The sequence below is a fragment of the Papilio xuthus genome, unplaced genomic scaffold (genome assembly GCF_000836235.2).
Source record: "Papilio xuthus unplaced genomic scaffold, Pxut_1.1 DF825017.1, whole genome shotgun sequence".
NCBI lineage: Eukaryota > Metazoa > Arthropoda > Insecta > Lepidoptera > Papilionidae > Papilio > Papilio xuthus.
This window is the reverse complement of record NW_013533632.1, coordinates 5,214,341-5,237,696: the sequence shown is the minus strand read 5'-3', so window position 1 is coordinate 5,237,696 and position 23,356 is coordinate 5,214,341. Positions and strand designations below refer to the sequence as shown.

The window sequence follows — 23,356 nt, the reverse complement described above, 5'->3', positions numbered from 1 at the left end:
CTTCACGCGTTTTTGAGAAAAAGGGTCTTGACAGACAGACGGACGGACGACAAAGTGATCCTATAAGGGTTCCTTTTTTTTCTATTAGGTACGGAACCCTAAAAATGCTAAACACCACAGTTCATTATTTTAATCTGGATCTTGCCAAATTGCTTTTATATATTGTTTTAAAATCTTACTTTTTACCAATGTTATAAATGCAAAACTGGATGGATGGATGTTTGTTAAAAGGTATCCCTAGAATGGCTGCATGGACCCTGCTGAAATTTGACAAAGATGAACATATTCTGTAAGAACATTGAAGACTGTGGAGCCCTCATGACAGGGTTGTTTTATTTTTGGCCAGGCTTTAGATAGTGAAAGACGCTAGAATGCCAAAATTGCATTGGATAGCCAATAAACGATGGAAAATATAACCAAACAGCATAATATAGATATGCCACAAATATAGTTCGACAAGAATCTTATGGCAGTTGGAAAAAATGTGAACTAATAGTGTCAACTTGACAGCATGATATTTTGCCCAAATGTTGGCATTTACATTTCTATATTTTCGAAATTATAGAAAAAATATAGCCATGATTTGCTAAAATGCGACAACACGTTGATTATCCTAAACAAATATTACCTTGCGCTTATATGAATAATCCTAATTTATATTTTGTGCATGTACAGTCAACTGCATAAATATATTACGAAACTTATATCGGTCTTCTTTTTCAGAAATACTTATGCACGAATTGGTCGATAGCATGTATCGATGGTAGATCTATACAAGTGTTTGAAGCTTTGTAAATGTATACATATTTATGTAGCTTATTGTACTAATTTACACAAGTAGTAAGCAATTACTAAGGAACTAAAGTTACAAGTTGCAAATCATTTGCTTTCTGTTGATTTTTCTTTCAACATAGAAAAATTACGAAAGAAGTAAGGAAATTATTGCGTACTAGAAACCCTAAAATTCTTTTACACCCCTTCTGTCAATGTCACAAAACTTCTAGTCATATAGCTACTCTTTGGTACAGTGCTCTAGTGCTCTTTGGTAAAAGCAGTAATAGAGAACGTGAGAACGATCCACCCACGGGCCTGCCTGGCCTGCTGGTTAAAAAAGTAACAGCAGTCTTGAAAAAAGAGATGTAATTATTCCTGAAACCACCTAAAAGTGAGTTAGTACAAAATGTTACAATTTACAAAAGTTTCATTAACATTTGATGTAAATTTCATAGTTCTAATTGTTTTGTTTATTACTTACGTTGTAATTACTTTAATGTTTATAGTATGAACTTCAGCCAGTTGTGAAAGACAAAACGTTTGTCTTGTTTTATTTAGGCATAACTCGATTGTTTAGGTTTCTTCCTTTATATTGTTGTAATATTTAAGAAGTTAAGTAGATTGAAATTTAGCAGTTATATTAACATTCTGTCATTGTTTTTTCTAAATATATACTGCAGTCCGTTCACCTATTAGTGTGTCACACTTTTCGTAGGTAGATATTTTGAGTGCGCTGAATACGAATTTAGCAAACTACATTATGTGTGTGAGCAAGAGTTTAATGTTTATTATATTATTAAAAGTTTTTGGTATTGTATATTGACTTACAATGACTTTCATTTATTTAACTGTTAAAACTTTTCGTTATTGCTACTGACAAAAAATATTAGGATTGAATTTGATGATGATGATAATATTATGCCATATTTGTAAAAGATAACATCAACAAAAGAGTCTTAAATCTATAATATTAAATAAAATATTAAAAAACGAATAATTAACTTAAATATATTATTAAAAGGAGGAGAGCTAACTTTGTTTTGAGGAAACATATTTCAGCTTATTGTTGTGTTGTGCATTGTGAATTTTGTCGGTATTTCTATATAGAGCTGTATTCAGTGAACTTTAATAAAGGTAGGTGGTTCCACTGGAACTTTGCCAAATATTACTCAGTACATTATTTGATCAGAACGAACACTCATTGCATGTTGGGATAAATTGGGAGAAAGATCAATATGCATTTATTATTTCAATTTTTCATCACACTTTTATTAAATTTAATAAATGTTATCTTTGTATTTAAAAAAAATACAAATATTATTTATCTTCTTATTTTGTTTTGTTTTGATTTTCAAAGAAGCTTCCAGCTTTCAAAGAGCTTACCAGATTTTTTTTCAGTTCACTTTTGCAATAATACCTCCCAGAAATATATAGTTGTTTTTGTGGGAATGTAAATATGTTTTTGTTTGTGTTAGCTTGTTGATGTCAATTTCATTGCAACTGCATATCGCCTTGACAGGTGAACCATATTAACAAGTATAAGTATTCATATTTTTTCCTGCAATGACAGGGTAAAGTAAGGTATGTTTTTCCTATATTAACTTCATTATTGTGTTAATAAAAAGCTCAATAGCTAGCAAAAAAATTTAACAAATAGCTAATAACTTGTAAATAGTATTTAATACAATTTTTATCTTACCATAATATTATAAATGCATAATTTTTTAACATTAGCAAGTCACTACAAAATTGTTAAACAGATCGGGATAACAGCACATATAAAGAAGAACCTACAACATGTATTGCATTTAATACTGTATTGAGCTAATATTTTTTTACTGTAGAAGTAATATTAGAATCCATTCTTAGATTGAGTTTGTGGTCATCACCTGCTGGACGAAGTCCTCCACCATTGAATTTCTCTATGATCATAGATGTAGAAAAAGTACTAGCAAAAAATAGAAATACTATTCTTCATCTATAATAGATTTGTGAACAATTTAAAAGAGAAAAGAAAATAATACAGTGTGAAAGCTCCTGTTGGAGTTACTTCAAACTTCAAAATTGGTGGGTTTACCTTATACATTAATACACTTCTGTTGTTATAGCTCACAGTCCATTAACCGTCGAAAATGTGCCATTATAAATAAGCAGTACATTTAAATTTTATGTTGCTGAAATATCTAGGAAGTTGTTGTTTTATTATCTAGCACATGTTTTCTGTGACTGATTTACCATGGATTCTAAGAAGTTTTTTATTTTTATTTTAAGGCTATCACTGCACTTGTTAAATTATTATAATTGTAGTCCCCAATACATTTGACCACTGAATATTGCAAGTTAACGAATGTATATTTACAAGTAAATTTAATTAATTTATTACTAATATTATAAATGTGAATGTTTAGTTAGATGAAAGGATGTTTGTTTTAATGTATCTCCGGAACAGTTCAACGGATCTTGATGAAATTTTGCACAGATGTAGAACATATTCTGGAGAAGCACATAGGCTACTTATTAGGTTTATTTTAATTTAACGCGAATGGAATCGCGAGCGACATCTAGTATGTTCAATAAAAGCGAGAGTAAGAGAAAAGTAATACATACTGTATTAGAATAAATACTAGTCATCATAGAATAGAAAAATGATGTATTTAAATATTCACTCTACAATATGGCAAAAGTATCAGTGTCTTGAGCCATTTTTTGTAGAGTTTACACTGCATATAAAATATGGGCGATGTTTACTGATTGATATGATAATGGATATCTCTCAAGAAAAGTTCTGTAGTCACATTTATATACCATTAAAAATATGAAATAAAAAAAATGTGCAAATGATTAGTATAATATATAGTATGGTTTTGTTTATTCATAAAAAAATGTAATTAACAGTATTCAATGTAAATTTTAAAAACAATTGAACATTGACACTTTTTATTGTATTAGCCACTAACCAATGGGTATCGATTAGTAATGATTGATAAATTTACAGCAAATTTTTTGCAAGTGACCTGATTGTTTATTTGATACTGATATCATTCTCGAATTATCTGAAGTAGTTAGATAAAAGCATATTTGTTATCTTTCCTTTATTCTAAACAATAATATGATAGTGTTTTGTTTCTTAAGACATGGATTGTGCTTGAGATTGTGCTAATTTTTATATCATAATTATTTTCCTTGTCGTTTAGGTAGGTCACGTCCACCAGGACCTGAAACCGCATATGCTTTAACCGTTTAACAAATGCGTTGTATTTAAATACTGTCTTATGTACTCACTATTAAAGTCATTGTAGGGGGCAATTATTATAACATGTGAGATCTTTAGCAAAAATAATTCTTGTTACGACATCTCGGGCATTAATTTAGTTAATATTATGTTCAGCTTCCGTGGTTTTTAGAAAGATGAGTTTGTGAACGTGTGCGTTATATTCGTATGTAGTTACATGGTTGTGAAAGTGCGCGCTGTTTTAAAGCAATTTGTAGTCTTATAATTAAGCATTCATCAAACAATATAAGTTAATAGAACACATTTGTGTAGTGTGTTACCCAGTTAAAACGTTCAGTTCGCAATTGAAAAGTGAGTAACTATCATAATGGGTTAAGTAAGTTGTGCTTGTTCGATGAATTGTAAATATATCAGGGGCACTTAATCGTTAAACATTAACCTAGTGACTAAAACTAAGTGTGTAACATTCCTTTGTATATTAAAAAGTTCAAAATACCAAATATTTTATCAAGTGCCAACATCGTGAAATAATGCACGTACGGTCCAGGTTCTTTGATACCTTGGACTTGTCAATATACAAACAACGTCGCAACGTAAACTGCTACTTAATACGTTTATAGACCAATATTATTTATTTAAAACATTACCAATCCGTTACTTGCCTTAGAGATAAAATTTGCAAGACGCTTATCAGCTTACAAAGCTGTATCATATAACCGTCTATAATAGGGACCGACATATGTATGGATTCAATTAAGCTTCCTCTTGTGACAATCCTTATGAGATCATTGAGTGAACGGTGTAATTGCACTCTTCACTAGTAGCACGGCTTTGTGCCAATCACACCCCTATTGCCTTACGGTTAAGATCATAAATGCTTTAAGTTTCCAATGTGATGATGCTGGATTGAATTACCGCATCTTCCCCTTCGTTGTATTAAATACTTTACTTATTATTTTCAGTTAACTCGCATCTTTGTTAAAAACAATACTTATGTAATTTTAGGCGATGTTACGATTAATAAAAATTAAGTCATATTTGTCCTTGTAATTTAATATTAACAAAATTCAAATAAAACATTTAATAAATATTTTTCCTAAGTTGTTATCCACTTACCCGTAGACGCGTTTCTACTGCACTCTTAATTTTGAAAGAACCTTTGCTTGTTTAAAAAAATGTTTACTTACTGTGGTTGGCGTCACATAAAAGGAACACTTAATAAGCCATTTTTGTAGAATAATGTGACCAACATCGCTGCCTGTACCATATTAAGATACATGCAGGAAACTGGTTGTACACAGCCTTCGTCTTCTACGCACTATTATGCTTTTACAATAATGTTTTTCTTTTCAAATGATCTTGACACTAACCTTTATTGATGTTAATGTTATTTGCCTTTATGAGGAATAAATTATTGGATATTTTAATACGCATAGGTAGTAGTCAAAGGTAGTAGAAAATATAGTATTTGCTTAGAAGTTTTGGTGAAAGCCCGTTTTATTAAAGTAATGACATGTTCGTAAATCTTAGGTTTTACGGGAACATATCAGAGTTTACCGTAGTTTTGGATGTTACAATAACATAAACCAATGGCGTCTTTCTCTCTTTATATCCAGACTTTATTGGATGCAAAGACAAATGAAGGAAAAAATCATTTTACGTAAAGGCAATTTTTTTCAAATATCTATAAAAAAGTCAATTGGTGGTGCAAGTTTTACAATTATATAACGAAAACTTATTTTAGTTAGTACCGTTTACTTGTGTAATTCAAGTGTTTTATTTTGTTTGCAGGTATCAAGATGCTGCGAGCACAAGTAACACCTCCGGAGTGCGCTCTCGCCGCAGAAATGTTTGATCACTTTTGTTCGGCAGGCACCATGAAACAAATCTTGGCACTACATCGGGAAATATGTAACACGCTCAATCTAAAACCTAACAGGCTGCCCGACTTCTACCCTAAAATAAAGGTTCGTGGTTTGGTTATGTATAAACGCTTTGGTTATAGTGAAATCTCCGTATTCGCGGGGTTACGAATCGTAAATATGTTGTGAATACATAAAACGATACCAATTTTTTTGGCGCGAATACGGAATTTGTCGTATAATTCTTTTGCCTGCGAATTGTGAAATCGTGATAAACAGAACCGCAAATAAAGAGTCTACACTGTAATCTATAAAATGATACGATGATTAAATATACAGTATGTCTGTAGCTTAAATCGGACCTGAGTAATAAGAGTGTCTTAAGATTAAGATATACGAGTAATTTGATGAGTAATACGAAACTGCTAGCTCTAAAAAAACTAGTTTAAAATAATTCTTATGTTAAGTTAAGCATCGTTTCACTAAAATAATTATTTGTGGTAGACTTACGTCCAACGCGCCGGAACGGAGAGTAGTAGGAGAACATAAATCAGTGTGAAGCGTTTAAACACTCTCTCTTATTTGCATGATTTTGGCGCGTTGCCACAAAAAATCCGGATGGTCGGATGATTCCAGAGTTTTCATGGTTACTTGATAAACAACAGGTCTGGAGAGCAATACAATCCAAATATATGTGTCGAGTTTTATTTGAGAATAGACTAACCGTATCTACGCATATTTTGTAGGAAAATTTTATTGTATGAAATATTTCGACGCGAAAGTTCTAGTTCTAAGCATATTTTACTGCCACGGCGCGTTGCATGATGTTTTTTCTTAGTTATAAAACGATTTGATTCTTTAGAAATAACATTTTAGACCCATCAAACCGATATTTTAAAATTATATAAATAGGAAAATCTGAAATGAATTTTAGGATAACATAGTTATTGAAAAAAGGCAGAGATTAGGGATGAGTGGCGGCGGCTTGTAAAGCGAGTCACCGATACCAGATGACCAAGACCAGTCTGACAAGACTGCAGCGACGAATAAGAAGAATACTATTATAACATGATCAAACATGTCCAGCCTAAAAAAAATTAAAATCTATTTTTGTTTCTGATGTGTTCCCACACCTTCGGGACTAATTTTGATGAATATTTAGTTGGATGTTCTTAACACACCAAACAAGGTTAATGTCCTAAAAATTTGGGTAGGAAAATATAAATGCTTCCCTTTTAGAAATAATAGTTTAATAACGAATATTTTGATTACATAGATGTTTGTCCTTATACTTTGGCATTGCAAGGCACGCGCGTTGCGAACGATTATGCTATGATGAAATACTGTACTTACTTTCCATAAGAAAAAAAAACGAAAGTGAAAAGTAGAATATTATGATTCTATGCATTTACTGTAATATCCATGCTTAGGTTGCTTTTTTCTCGATTTCATAATTATTACTGCCAACAACTATACAAATTATATATTTTTTACATAGCAACGTGTCCATCAGAGATAAATTATATTTTGTAATAAATAAAAAGGGTCTTGACAGACGGACAGACAACAAAGTGATCCTACATGGGTTCCGTTTTTTACTTTCGAGGCACGGAACTCTAGAAAGAAAAATATTTGTACTTTGAAAAGTGAGGCTTCTTAGAGGTCGGCTCAATATTAACGATTGCTCGTTTAAGCAATTTTAATATCGATTAGGGTGAACATACTGAATTTTTTGTCGTATTTGCATTGCAACGCTATCTCTAATTGTTTCATGATGACGTGATGTTTATCAGTTGCGATAATGCTCGCCCTGGCCGATTGTTATTTTGTTAAGCGAACCTTAATTTTTTTTTGCTTTTGCTTACTATGTCTAAAGCTTGCGTATTTTAAATAGGGTATCGCAAATTGGTGCCGAAATGTACATTGAACATATTCAATGAATAATTTCTCTGTATTATGCTCCCCAACTACTGGACGGACGTTTGTGAATTTTCGTCTTAAATTTTTTTTTTTAAATTCTGTCACTTTTTATGAATCTTTTTGCAAAAAATGTCAGAATTATTTGGCTTTGTATACTATGCTATGCTGTCTGTGATTTACCCAAACTTTGCTTTAATCAACCTTCTGTTTCCTACTTAAGCTAAGCGACGCTCTTGCAAATTATGTGCCAGATATTTTTGGGATCATTTTATTGGCATCACATAGAAGTAAACGTAGTGTAATATTATCCGGCATATTATAGACTAATAGAAAGTCCTGAACTGTACTACTGTGCTACCCTTGCGGACTAAACAGTCCCTTAGTTCGTTTTCTCTATTGCAATACAAATATTTTGTTACAAGAAGGCAGAAAACGAATAAGGACGATATCTGATGTTTAAGTGATTATCGCTATGTTGCCTGTATTCAATAGAGTACAAGGATTGAATAGAATAGTCTACTTCCTTCACGCCTTTCTTCTGAGGGGTCATAATATTTACCGGCGTATTCGAGAACATGTCTTGTTGCCGGCTCAGGCTCTCTTTCTATACAATTCATATAATGTTAATGTCTGTATGTAATATTGAAAAATCATATTTCATGCACATGATATGTTTGCGCTACTGAAACGAAAATGCAATGTTTATATTTGTTGTGTCTGTCCGCAAGTTCGCGTTTGTTCCGAATAATCTCCGAAACAGTTGGGCCGTTTTTGACGAGACTTACTGGAAGGTAGCTTACGTGTGCGGTAGTAACATAAAACGATTTTTTTATTGTTATACTGCGCTGGCAATGTCTGTGTCTAGCCTATACTGTAAGGACTGCTACAGGCTAACCTCCTTTTGTAAATATCGTCTTAATAGAATCGATTTCATTATACGATTATAATGTCCTAACCAGTGGTGAAGATCTATTTTTGACTGTTTTAAGTTTTTTACGACTCTAGTTTCCTGTTACAATGGGACAAGTGTATAGCAATCGTTATTTTGATTAGCTACGAAATATATTGATTAATGTTTATTTTATAAATTTTTTGTAATCATACATTGCGCAGGCGAAACTGGCAAATTCATGGAAGGCTCAAGCTCTGTTCAAGAAATTCGATCTCCGAGCGAATCACAAGGTGTACGGCAAGGGCAGGATATGCGCGCAGACCAAAGTTCTCATCATCGGCGCTGGGCCGTGCGGTTTACGAGTGGCCATTGAATGCCAACTTTTAGGCGCCAAAGTGGTAATATATCCAATATTGTTTACTACTCTACACCGTTTTAGGATAGGTTTTATCGTTTCATATTATTATGCATAATCCATTAAATTATACTTTGTAAGATTTATTTATATTATCTTACATCTTACTTATATGTGAATGTTTAGATGGATGGATGGATGATTGTTTGAAACCATCTTCGGAACGGTTTAATGGATCCGTTGAAATTTTGCATAGATATAGAACATCTCTGGAGAAATACGTAGGCTAACTATTAAGTTTTTTTTAATTCCGCGTGGACAGTGTCGCGGGTGACAGTAATAATAAAAAGGATGGGATTCTTTAATATGTATCATGTGAAAACAAGGAAGTTTGGTTCAATAAACAGTTTTTTTTCTCATTGGCATGCAAACGTACAACAATGTGCTTCCAAGAGTAGTCCGATTGCTGACTCAAATTATGTTTATGGTTTAACAGGTCGTTGTTGAAAAGCGCGATCGTATGTCACGTAATAATGTACTGCATCTGTGGCCGTTCGTCATACAAGATCTGCGCGCGCTGGGCGCTAAGAAATTCTTCGGAAAATTTTGCGCCGGTTCCATAGATCACATCAGCATACGACAATTGCAATGCATTCTTATGAAGGTATGTAAGAAAATTAAAAATTACCTCTTTTTTCTATCTATAGCAACAAATATTTTTGTCAATTATATTAAGAGTGGTTTCAATGTTCAATATTGTATTGGTTTACAGGTAGCGTTACTTCTTGGCGTAGAATTACACGAAGGTGTCAGTTTTGAGGAGTTACTGGAGCCAACTGTCGGACGTCACGGCGAGAGTAAGTTTAAAAAATTTGATTCCTGAAGCAACAGAGTGGTTTTACAAGACGGGCTACATTGTACTGAGTGGCTATTACCTTGGGGGTAGATCCCTGTCTAGCCAGTTCATTTATATCATAACTAGCAGACGCCCGCGACTACGTCTACAGAAACTAAAAAACTCAATTAGTAGCCTATGTGTTCTTCCAGACTACGTTCTATATGTATGCCAAATTTTATCGAGATCCGTTAAGCTGTTCTGCAAATACATTTAAACAAAGAATCGTCCATCCAAACATTAGCATTTATAATATTAGTAAAATAGATGCATCATAGTATAGTTAAATGGTATTACAGGGTTGGGTTGGAGGGCGCGGGTATCACCGGCCGAGCACCCAGTGTCGCAGTACGAGTTCGATGCCCTGGTGGGTGCGGACGGCAAGCGCAACACACTACCCGGCTTCAAGCGCAAGGAGTTCCGTGGCAAGCTCGCTATGGCGATCACTGCAAACTTCATCAATAGACACACAGAACAAGAAGCATCGGTAAACACAATTTACACCACCTTTTTTATTAAATTAAAAAAAATTAGGATGACCAAATACGAACCTGTAATCTTTGCCGAATTCTATAGGCTATGTGAGTCTGAGTGATATACATAGATTAATTCGTTATTGCTATTAAAAATCATGGAACTTCTAATAATCTTTGACGATAATTCTATTGCTCAAGCTGCATCTTTAGTCTTCTTATGTTTTTTTTTATGGTTGAGAAGCTATTTTTAATTGCCATATTAAATAATGTTGGATTTGCTTCTACTGGATTAATGGAACTCTTCAAACTTCATACGTTCATAAATATTTAGTGATAGTTCATTTTTTAAATAGATTTATAACAAGTTTTTATTAACATTCACTATCTTATTTTTCAGGTACCGGAAATAAGCGGGGTTGCCTTCATTTTCAATCAGAAATTTTTCAAAAAACTATTCGAAGTAACCGGAATCGATCTTGAGAACATCGTGTATTACAAAGACGACACGCACTATTTCGTCATGACGGCGAAAAAACACAGTCTTTTGAACAAAGGAGTATTATTAAATGTAAGCTAAAAAAACATTAAATACTTATTAAAAATGCAATCTGCACCAATAACGTAAAAAGAAAAATATTCTTTTACCAAACTGAAAAAGAGGTTAATGTTTTCGCGCTCATGTAAGTTTGTAATTTTTTTGACGAATCTGTTTTAAAGTTTTAAAATCTTTGTATTAAAACGCAGGCAATAGATGGCGCTATTTCATCTATAAGTGCTTCAGCAAGCCGGATTTTCTTTTGTTTTTTTTACATTTTAAACTTATTGTTAGGTTATTAATTTATAATTTACAAACTATAACTGTTTCGTTGACTTGTCACGTGTGCAGATTCCTCATGATATTCTGGTTCATTGTAAGATTGATTTCAGGATTACGCAGAAGTATCTCGCTTGTTGAGCGTAGAGAACGTGGATCGCACCGCTCTGATGAAATACGCCCAAGAGGCTGCACGCTTCTCTACCTGCGGTCTGCTGCCCCTCGTAGACTTCGCCCTGAATCACTACGGGGAGCCTGATGTCGCACTATTCGATTTCACCTCCATGTATGCTGCTGAGAATGCCAGTATTGTAAGTAATAATTTTAATTTAAAATTTTAATCGGCAATACAATCTAAATCATATCACCTTTTAAAATATCGTCCCACAAGAATCCTATGCCAGTTTTTTATCTTGAAAAGAAAACGCTTACAAATTACAAGCAAAAATTCCCTATCTTCTGATAGTCGTCCATGTTCAACTCATAGCAATTAATTTACAACTTATGACCTAAGTTATCGCAATTCCTTACTATTTAAGTGAATATATTCAAAAACATAAGCAAAATTAACCTATATGTAAAAATATGATGTGTGATGCTTTTATGCAATTTTAAAATTATGAAAATGCCAACATTAAACCGTGCAGCTATTGCTCCATTTTGGTCAAAATACGATGTTGTTAAAATAACATTGTTCGTATATTTTCCGACTGTCACAAGATCCTTGTGGAACTATAATAGACAGTAGTAAAAAGGTAAAAAAAAAAACAAATTTCCAGGTGTACGAGCGTCAAGGGAAACGACTTCTTTGTCAACTGGTAGGCGATAGTTTACTGGAGCCATTTTGGCCGACTGGGTCCGGCTGCGCTCGGGGCTTCCTGTCTGCGTTGGATGCCGCGTGGGCCGTGCGCTCGTGGGGACAAATTCCAGCCCCACATCCCTTGGAAGTGATAGCAGAGAGGGAATCAATATATCGACTATTAGGTAATTTAAATATACTACACTACGTCATTAATAAAAAAAAACTAAATCCCTATCTGTCGTCCAAAACTCCGAAACAAAATAGAGTTTATAACTCAGAGAAAAGTTAATATTTCTCTTCTTTTTTATGTCTCTCATACAGTTTCAGATCTTATTAGTATTAGATTTAGATCATGATGGAAACATTATAATATAGTAATTAAGTAAATTTAATCATTAATTCTAAATGTTACAGCACAAACGACGCCTGAGAACTTACACCGTGACTTTGGTGCGTACACACTGGACCCCGGCACGCGGTACCCCAACTTGAATAGAACCGCGGTAACTCCACATCGCGTTACCTCCTTCTATGACTGTGATGAAGCTGTGCAGTTGGACGCCGCCATCGGCACCAGGAAGCGACGTCGCGGTGAGTATTTTATAATAATAAATGAGTTTTAGTGATGGTGGAAAATACGATGTAAAAAAAGTTAAAAAGAAAATAAATGAATCGAAATATTCGTTCTACAAATATGATGATCCAGTCCTTTTCAACCGAATGTACAAAAATTTATATGAAACCTTTTTGATATCTAAAATTCACTGTAAAAATGTATTTAATCAGTGATTATAATATTTCAGAGATGGATATATCTGAGGGGGCGTTGATATCGTGGGTGGGATGCGCGGAGGCGGATCTAGCGAGTGCGGTGGGTGCGCAGGCGCTTGCCGACCTTGTGCGCCGCTATCGACCCGATCTCATGCCGCCCAGCGCACCGCCCAATGCCGTCTATCATGTTTTACAACAAGAGTTTGGTAAGAGTAACTTAGGAGGAGTTACTCACTAAAAATACTTATCTTTTTTATTGGATAAAGGTGGTAATTAAGCGGGCGGACCACCTAATTTTAAATGATCCGACACCCATGGACATCCCTAACACCATTGGAACCTCAGATTCGCTGCATTTGTAGTTGAGTACTTTATTCATATGTGAATTAAAATTAATGTTTGTCTATTTTTAGAGATTCGGGATGTAAAGTATGGACAATGCTTTATGATGTAATAGTCTCAAATTTACTAGAATTATCTGAAAGATTTTTTACTTTAAATACTTGTGAAGAAAGGTACTATTTTTAAATGTTTACTCAAATGAAATGTATTTTTCCGTAGGCATTACGCCGTTTTCTTCTACTGGTGCGGCGTACGAAGTTCCCGAAGCGAAACTACGCTCGTATTTAGCTCGTGTTTACCTCGCGTTCAAAGGCGAAGTGCCCCATGTACATCACAAATATGATGTCTTTGAACAGGTCCTACAATATTGCATTAATTTCTTTATTTGCATACAGTACAGGCATGAAAACTAGTCTGCAAAGTGATTTGTGTACCTATATCCAAACAAATATGATTCAACTTATATTTTTTTTTCAACGAACAATTATTTAAAGTGTTAATTATTATCTTTTTGTCTGTATCTAAATTCACCTTAAAAGAATTCTTAGTTTTTTCTTAGCCTTCCTAATATTTGAATGTATTTGTTGTTTATTTAACAAATAAATATATTTATTGACACCCTTTACATATACTCTGTGATACCTTTTAATCTCCCGCTAGTTTTAATAATGTCAGCTTTCTTTTTAGATCAAAAAAAGCCAACAGAAAGAGAAGCATGCCCGAAATACGACGGACCATTCGGTTTCTGTATATTCGAGTAAGTAGTGTAAATAATTAATGACAAGTCGTATTTGCATTTTATTTAATAGTGATTGTATTTATTGGCACGTTCTAGAAACTTCTTACATTTCATCTTCATGATTATCAAATGCATCTTTTAGATCTTCCTCGATTATACAAATTTTAGATACTGTTATAACATTATAACCTTTGGAAAATCCATCTAACAAAAATCAAGATAAAAAAGATATTATACTGTATTGATTATCTTTTTATATGTTTTTATTATTTAACAGATGCAGCCGATCTCGATAAATCTACCTTAAGCTCCAGAAAAAAACGCCGCTCCACACGCTCATCCCAAGTAAGTAACGATCCCGCAGAATATATTAGAAAAAAGATTGGCAAATTAGATCTTAACGATATCACACAATTAGCACGACTTATAGAAGGCCACGATGATATAAAAAACGAAATCGATCACTCAGAGAAACAAAAAGATATACAGGAGCAAATACTAGCATTATTCGACACTGAAGATTCTGTAGATCCCAGAATGGTAAGAGATTCCCTCGTCCAACTACTCCAAGGTAATACGAATACTCGAATAAAACAAAAGGGATCCAAACAACCCAATTTAAATGACTTCTTCCAAGAAAAAGGAGCAGAGTCAAAACCCTCAAAACCTCGTCGAAAACTAAAAGGCTTAGCCAGCGACACTATCAAAGTACCTGACTTCTCAGACATATTTAAAGATGATTCTGCAGATACTGATACGACTGCTGTAAATGTAGAACAATCAAAGAAGAAAGACTTGATTCGGTCTTGTTCGACGGAGAATGAAAGCAACCAAAAATGTACGCGATCTGCGTCCGTTGAAAGTAGCATACCCCAAACAAGACGAATGTCGGAAATCATCGATCTTAATAGAAAGAGATATTCACCAAGCCCCGAAATGCCTTTGTCAACTCGCTCGAATTCCATTGGCAGTTTAGAAAGCTCGTATAATAAAAAAAGAATAGCTGAAATTTTTGATGCCCGAAAAGGTAGACACACGGCTAGTCCAGAAGCTCGGTCTGTCCGTTCAGGTTCCAGCGGCAACAAAGAGATGGCGCTGAGATTGCAGAGAATGACTGATATCATAGAAGGTAAACGTCGTGACACGCCAAGTCCTGATCGTACCAAAAGACTGGAGTCTATCGGCAACCCAGAGATGGCTTTACGGAGGCAAAAAGTCGCCGATCTCATTCAAGGTATTAAGCCCAGAGAAAGTCCTGAACCGCCGCAAAGAAGGAACTCTGGTGATATGGCCTTTAGAATGCAAAGAGTATCTGATATGATGGAAAAGAGAAATGCTCAAGCAAAAGTACCAAAAAGTGTCGGAAGAAGGAAAGCCGCTCGTGAAATAATGAAACAGCGATTCGAAAAGAGTTTACAAATGTTAGCAGCGGAGCCCAGGCTGGACTTTGCCCCATCCGCAGATCTGGAACACGACTATGGTCTTCAACAGTACAGAGCCAGCGCGCCGCACTTCGACGAGCGCGTTAAGAAGCTAGAGAAACAGTTGCAGCATTATGTGAGAAGCGTGTGCCCCATTGTGTGCCATTGTGTGCTTGCATGATGACACTAACCACTCCCTATCTTTTGGAATCAGATCTCTCAGATCTTTACAATTCAATTCAACACTAATTTGTTGACGATGTTGATGTCAAAGCTTTAGAATAACTTGCAAAAACATTTTTAGTAAAAATGTTAATGTATAATATGCAATATACGAAGCTGAAACTACTCGACTGTACATTGTACATGTAATTTTAACAATTTGAACTTTATGAAAAGTCGGTGTTTGCATGAATTAATTAATAATTACGTGATAATTAGGAGTATTTAGTGCTGTTAAGAAACTTTATTATAATAGTTTATACACATCATACTTCTGAAATGATAAAATACAATATACGAAATGCACTAAAAATAAAAGAAAACTATAATATTAACGATATGTTTAATAGCACGATTTGAATTAACATGTTTGATATTTTTTGTATTTACTTGTTGTTACAATATTTCACCTCTTAATTGCAATTAAGAAGGAGATTGTATTGATAATCGTTAAAATAAACTTACTATTTTAATGTGCTTGTAGGAAGAGGGACGAGTGGTGGGAGGAGGGAGGGCTGTCGGCGGTGGTGCTCACGTGGCTCGCCTGGCTGCGGAGCTCTCCCACGCCAACCCCTCCACTGCAACGCCTAAAGCAACCAAACCCAAAGATTTGATAAGATCTGTTGGAAAAATTGAGAAAGACGATTGGAACGTTAAGGAAATTGAGAAAAAGATCATGGAAAATCGCCTCGGTAGACCTGAACCGAAAGCTGCTGAGAAAGTTCCGAAATGGGATAGAGAAGAAGTGAGTTTTACACATTACTGTTACTACCATATACTATTTAGGTGCGCCATACACACTGCTTTAACAAGTATAGTTATATTCAATAGTGTTTCATCTGCTAAACTGTCTAAATAACTCCATAGTAATGATATCCTCATAGATTTTTAACCTATAAAAACCTTATGGGGAGTACAGAATAGAGGCCCTCATTGGCCATTTATTAGAGTTAATTCTCTCTATGTTACAATACAAAATTACATTACGAAAATAGACTCGCGTTTAGACAATATTTATGAAACTCCATGTTTTATATCTTTTAATATTCAATACTTTTTATGGGTAACATACCTGTTAAGTCTTTTGTATTAAATACTCATAATTAACTTTAAATTCAAACTAATGAAGCTATCTTTGGTTTATATACAAGTGAATTTAGTAATCATAATAAAAAATGTATTCTTCAACAGTTTCTTAAACGGCAACGTCGCTTGAAAGAAGGTGAACAGTATGATGAGAAATGGGAAGATATTGATGAAACCATCAACAAATTTAACCAGAAGGTGAAAGATTCGGGTCGTCCTGAACAAGGCAATAAAAGGGTAAGTGTATTTAATATACAGTGTGTTTTAAATAAGCATTCGTCTAGTGATTGACAGGTTGATGTTACGCAACAAATTTCGCTACAGCATTTAACTAAATTTTTCATTGTTCAATACAAATATGTATACTTTTTTATTCCACAGGTTGCCAGTTTAGCAACAAAGTTTGTGAAAAAAGAGGAGCCGGATACTGATAAAGCAGAATCAAAAGATACGGTTAGTATTAACATAACAAAATGATACAAAAACACACAAATATGTTATTTGCGGCTTTTTGTCGACAACAATGATAAATTGAACATTTTTCGCTGAAACTCTGCTAATATATTTGAACATTGAAGTGAAATATGTATAAAATTTTAATTTGAATGTAGCAAAGCAAGCGAAGTTGGCGCGGTCCCTCGGCGCCGGGCATCCAGTGCGTGGCTTGCGGCAGGCGAGTCTTCGCTGCAGAAGGCGTTGTTGCGGATGGCCTGCATCTACACAGGTCCTGCTTCCGATGCGCTGTCTGCTCCACAGTCTTAAGGCCTGGGTAACATCTTATTATAATGTTTATAATAGTAATATTTAAAAACAGTGGTCAAATATACCATATAATTCAAGTGAATATCATTTTCTTGCAATCTCATTGTAAATTACTTTTTTAAATACGTCAATTCTTGTGTTATTATTTCAGAAACTATGCTATGGAGCGGTACGGCAATCGTTTAGTGTGTTTGCGGCACGCTGGTGTCTCAGTTCCCGATACGGTAGGCGGAGCTGAGAGTACGAATGTGATGACACAGCCGTCAAAATCTCAAGCTGTCCTCTCTACTCCTGAGCGAATCAGTCTTGAGCTATCAGACGGTGCTGCGAGAGAAATTGACGAAGATGAATGGACCGACAGGAACTGTCTTGCATCAGAAACATCTGCTGCCGGTGGTCTTAGGTATGTTTTATTATTAAATGTATTATATAATACATAGCAATCCAACATTGACTACCAGAGCACTGATTTGGGATATTTTAAATCAAAATCAGCATCATATATGCCGAGGCTGCGTGAAAGGTTTTCTGGAAAGAAATTATCTCATATTTATTTCATGTTTAACAGTGTATAAGATAAGTGTTGTTTTATCAGACTGCCAGGAGAAAGAAAAACAATATGTAGTTTAACCCGTCAGGTTTTATTAAAAAAAATAAAGAAAGGTAGCTTAGAATGACGTATCGAAATTTGACAGAAGACAGCCCACTGTTGACGCTAGCGTTTCACGTTGTCTTGTTCCTTCGGTTCCCTTTCATTTTATTTTTTATTTATCAGCGACGAAAAGGCTTCATCCGATGAATGGACAGACGTGGAGAGCGACGGAGAAGAGGAGGCGCGGGCGCTGCATTCCCCGCGGCCGTCGCGCGATCCCGTGAACATACATGATCCGTCTGATCTCGCCTTTTATTCTTTTCTATCAGACGATTCTTTTGGCTACGACGATAATTCTGATGAAGGTTAGTATATTCTTTTTGTGACCCAATTCACAACAGGGTATCCGTTCTAACATGTCTATAGTCTGAAGGGTTTGCACATACGAGCAATATATTATATTATAATACATTTCTTGCTTTTGTAATATGAAAATTAATTCTGACGTAATAAACATACTTATATCTTACTATTATTATAAATACAAATGTTTGGTTGGACGTTTGTTACTACATATGTCCAGAACGGCAGCATGGAACTTGATGTAAATAGGTATAGATGTAGAATACAGTCTGGATGAACACATAGGCTACATATGATCCTGGAAACATGTACAGATCCCGTAGGATAAGTTTAGAACATAGTGTCCAATAACACAAAGTAGTATCCATACTGTTAATTCCGCGAAGAAGAAATCTCCGGAAAGGGCTAGTGAAATAGTGTAAGAAGAGTGAGATAGATGCCTCTAGCTTTGGGATTATATGTTTTCAGGTGCGGAGTCATCTGGCAACGAGTCGTGTTCGCGCATGCGCGAGGCGCGTGAGGCGCGGCGGCGTGAGGTGCCGGCGGACAAACGCCCGCCCACCGACAGCAGCGAGGTATCGCGCTGCGTTGTAGCCTAGCGTCGAGTAGCCCGGGAGGTGCGCGTGCGACGCCTCCCGCACGCATCCGTCACCCCAACCAAAATTCATCACCACGCTATACCACTTTCGTTATGGACTTCTCGTTTTACCAACTCGCGTCTTCATACCCTAACTATTCGCATACAAATGCCAATAATTTTATAAAACTATGATCATTATCATTGGCAACAAGACCTAATTCTTATTTCCAATGTTAATGTTTATGCAATCATGAATGGAGAAGTTTTTTAAAAAGATAAAATAAGTCGTAATAGTACTTTTTAAAAAACAAGGCATATTTTTCCTTATGGTACGCTTGTTTTCGTAGTGTTCATATTAATTCCCTTTATTTTTTAAATATTTTTAATTTTCTTTTTATTAGTATTTTAGCAAGTCTTCCCTGACACTCGTGCGCCGACAATGACACTGATTTTATATTAAAAATAAGATTGGAACATTTTTAATATGTGTTACAATACTTTAGAATAATTTGGCAATTTAGATCTCGACGCAAATTGCATGGCAATACATATTATTGATGTCGAATTTGGGTCATGCAAATTCAAAATCCAATAACTTGTATATTTCAAATATTTTAAATTAACTGATTTTTAAAATTAATTATATGGAAACTTCTTCATTTTATACTAATTGTTTTATACTTTATCTACTTTGTGACATTTAGGCCTTTCTTCATTATAATTACAATTTTTTACATCATAAATGTCAATGTATATAATCAAGGGTGACGGAGGGAGGTGTTAATAGAGTGTTTCCCGCAAACTAATGTCCCTTTGAGTAAGCTTCGTGTTCCAATGTGTAGCTTCAAGAGTTTTTATTTAACAAAACTAATTGTTACTTTGATGTTAAAATTCATTTATCAAAAGCATGCCATTGTCGAATCTCGTAAAATTTTAGCTTTATTTGAAAAGTAAATTAAGAGGAAAACTTTTTTTTTAATATTAGGCACATCTTTGTCAACGCCGAAATTGACTACACACGCATCTTTGATTTTTTTTCGCAGATAATGTGTTTCATCGTGTTGTTTTACTTTACTGTAAAATATAAGACATTTGATTAAATATGGTTGTAACAGGTGGAGTCTGAAGATGAGAGTGAATCAAGCGATGATGAGGTATCCTCGGCAACGGAAGTATCAACAGATAGTGAGTTTGCACGCGAAGAATGCGCTCCGGCGCCCTCTCCTCCTGCTATTCTTGTGACAGAAGCACCACCGCCGGCTCCACCTCCTCCTCAAGAATACCCCCTCAGCAGAACTCGATCAGCTGGTGGGTTGGCCACTAAACGTGCCTTAGAGTTAAAAAGGAGGTATTTGTTAGGAGAACCATCACCGCCGGCGGTTAGGAAATCAGACTCTACTTCTCAGTTAGATACTAAACTTGAAGCTTTTCGATCAAACATAACCGAATTTCAAAAAATGTTACACCCTGCCCCCGTACCAACATCTCAAGTCCAACCTCAGAAACCAATTGTTACTTTTCGTTTGACTGAGGAAACGCAAAACAAAATTCAACCTATGCCAGATATAATCAAGAACTTACATACCGATGCCCCAGTTGACTTGCTTACAAAAGGTGATTTGCCACTATGTAAAAATGATTGGAGGGAACCAATAAATGAAGATAAAAGGGAACCTGATCTGGATTCTGATTCTTTATCCGATGATGATGCTTCTAATACAGAGACGGCTCCAAACCAACCGGTCCCTCGGGTGGAAGTCCACGACGAAGGCGGAGAATTAATACAACTTGATAGCTTAATGATTATAAATACTGAGATTGATGATATTAATGAAAAAATATCTACTACAGCTGTATCGGTGGAACCTACAATAATTGCTGCTGAATCAGAATCTTCAGAATCTTGTCGTGATGTTACCACTCTTGCATTGACTGAAACAGAACTGTCAGATTGGGCGGCTGAAAGTGCAGTGTTAGATGATTGTGGTATAGACGACAAAGAAAATAAAAGAAAGCAAAACCCTAGGACATTAAGTGGTCCAAAATTAGTACACGATGCTAAAAATATTGCAGCTATTAGTTCACATGTTTGCGGTCGAAGTAGTCCTTTAGATAAAATTGTATATTCTAATGCTCTCGAACATTTCGAGTTTGCTGACGAAGGCGACCAAGATCCTTCGATTGGTTCGCCGGTTACACCACGGAATGAAGGCTATATGGAATTAGTTGACGATAAGGTAGAGGTCGAACCATACTACCCAAATAACGATCGATCAATGAACTTTTTTGAACAAGCTTTTACAGAAAGACTATTTAAACCTACGGGTATTGACATTTGTAGAGAAAACTTGAGAAATGATTATTCTGATGTCATTGAATTTATAGATAAAGATGACTCACAAGAAGACAGCGTGCCAAAAGAGCAAAACTCTTCTAACACTACTGAACCAGCACAAATTGAAATTAGCGAGAAATCTAGTACTGAAAATACCACGCTTAGCTTACAACAGAATACAGAGAAAACTAAAACAGCTGAAGATAGCACACCTACTAGCAATAAAGAATTAAATACAGTACTTAGTGACGTTGCATCTATTAGTTTATCGGAAGTATCGTCTGCTTTAGATAAAATTCATTCAGAGGCAGAAAAAGCTAACAGTTCGGTTTCAAAGAACTCAGTAGACGATATATCACCACCATTAGCTCAAGACTTTAGTCTTTCCCGAGATACTATATACAATGGTAGCATGAACACGCCTGTATCATATGGCTCTAGTAATACTATACGATTGTATTCACCCGCAATATGCCGATCAGTCACAGTACCATTCAGTAGTTCTATTACAAGAAGTGGTAACTCCGACTCACCATGCCGTAGCATCGATTTGTCAATATCTGCTAACATTAGTTCAGGCTCACTATCGCCTGTCAGTCCTTCGCCTCTGCGAGACACAACTGTTAAAGTACAGGAAATAAAAAGGGAAAGGGACGAACTTAACGATATAGTAAGGGGATTAGTGCTAGGAAGAGTAAGGAGTGGTCCCCGGGAAGGGAAGAAGTCGTCTCGCAGAACTAGAGTCTCACCCGCTTCTAACATACCGCCACCGATCCCTCCGCCGCCTGTGCTGCCCGAGCAACCCTCTTCGCCACCGCCCCCTCCCCCACCTCCACCCACCTACAACTCACCTCCCCTGAGGCCGATGCCGCCTCAAATGTCTTTATCTGTCTCACCATCGCTGTCTGACCCAGAATTGGCAACAGAAAGAAGGAGAAAAGGTATCATGAAGAGCATTTCCAATTACTTGAATCGACGTCTTGGACCTCGCCATAAGGTAATTTTTTATTTCACTTTCTTTACAATCAAAATAATACATTTCTCTTATACATCAACGATACTAAAAACAATTGTGAATATTGTACATACAAATAGGAAGTTCATAAAATTAAAATTGGAGAAGGCTTGTATTATTTATAGTTTTAGTTCGGGTGTCCACTATTTGGCGGACAAAATTTTGTCACGGAAAGGGATGATAACGTTTTTGGCACAATTAATTTCAAAATTGACGTTTTTAAGGACACCCTGAGTAGACTAACCCTAGTTGAATTTTCAGTGGGTCTCGGAGCCGGACCTGATGTCGCACGTAAGCAAAGCATATCAAATACAGTATCGTGAACTCGTGAGTCGCATGCTGTACCCATCTCTATTGCACCATTCATCTGCTCATTGTACGTTGTCTAGTCTCGCTCGGACACGGTTGTTCTCTGCTTTTGCTATTTGTTCTGTTAGCAACTTGACGTTGGATCTTACTGAAATATGGATGAATATAAAGGATACACTTATTGATAAATTACAATAATATTTCTCATTAAAAAATCAGTTTAGTATCACAGTAGATACAACGTCAATATTGTATAATTCATTATTCATGTTTCCTTTTTGAAGGTATGAGAATTTCCGTATAGATTGTTATCTACGTAATGGTATTTACGCTGGCTCAACTATAGTGTGCATGTTTGTATGGCTTCTATGCAAAAATATATAAATCTACGCTTATAGAAAACTTGGCAGATAATCCTATATTTAGAATAATTTTATTTCTTTCAACAAGTATTGCTAAAATTCTATTTTAGATATTTTATTGTCATAAATAATGCAAAAAACAATGTAATTAATAATGTTATGTTTTGAAACTTCAAAATTCGTCTTAATACATAACAATCAAAACGTAGTGACAAGTATTTTTATATATAACTTTACAAACTGCCAATTAACGTCTTTTGTTTTGATCTGTCTTAACTGTTGCAATCTATAGTTTCCTTTCCATGGGCCTTGAAATATAGTAGATGCTAGATTTATCAATAGATCGTTGGATATTACAGGGCAGCCGGCACGTCAGTCAGTCAGCGAGCGCTGCGCACAAATCGACGGGGACACTGCAGGAGGCGCCGCCCGTGC

General features: G+C 35.3%; 1 protein-coding gene across 1 annotated transcript; it reads left to right on the top strand.

The window, feature by feature from the left end:
- Nucleotides 1-887: 887 nt before the first annotated feature.
- Mical (Molecule interacting with CasL) lies at nt 888-23,355 on the top strand (the record flags this gene model as incomplete). Its single annotated transcript, XM_013323572.1, has 24 exons — nt 888-1,165; nt 5,798-5,973; nt 8,902-9,078; nt 9,532-9,699; nt 9,808-9,892; nt 10,230-10,417; nt 10,804-10,974; nt 11,334-11,531; nt 12,000-12,204; nt 12,437-12,613; nt 12,826-12,999; nt 13,355-13,491; nt 13,823-13,892; nt 14,152-15,431; nt 16,002-16,262; nt 16,709-16,840; nt 16,985-17,056; nt 17,215-17,372; nt 17,517-17,768; nt 18,141-18,322; nt 18,789-18,895; nt 20,016-22,232; nt 22,512-22,541; nt 23,281-23,355. Coding segments are annotated over exons 2-24 (6,684 nt in total), but the record flags the coding sequence as incomplete, so codon positions are not given.
- Between the last annotated feature and the right edge of the window lies 1 nt (nt 23,356).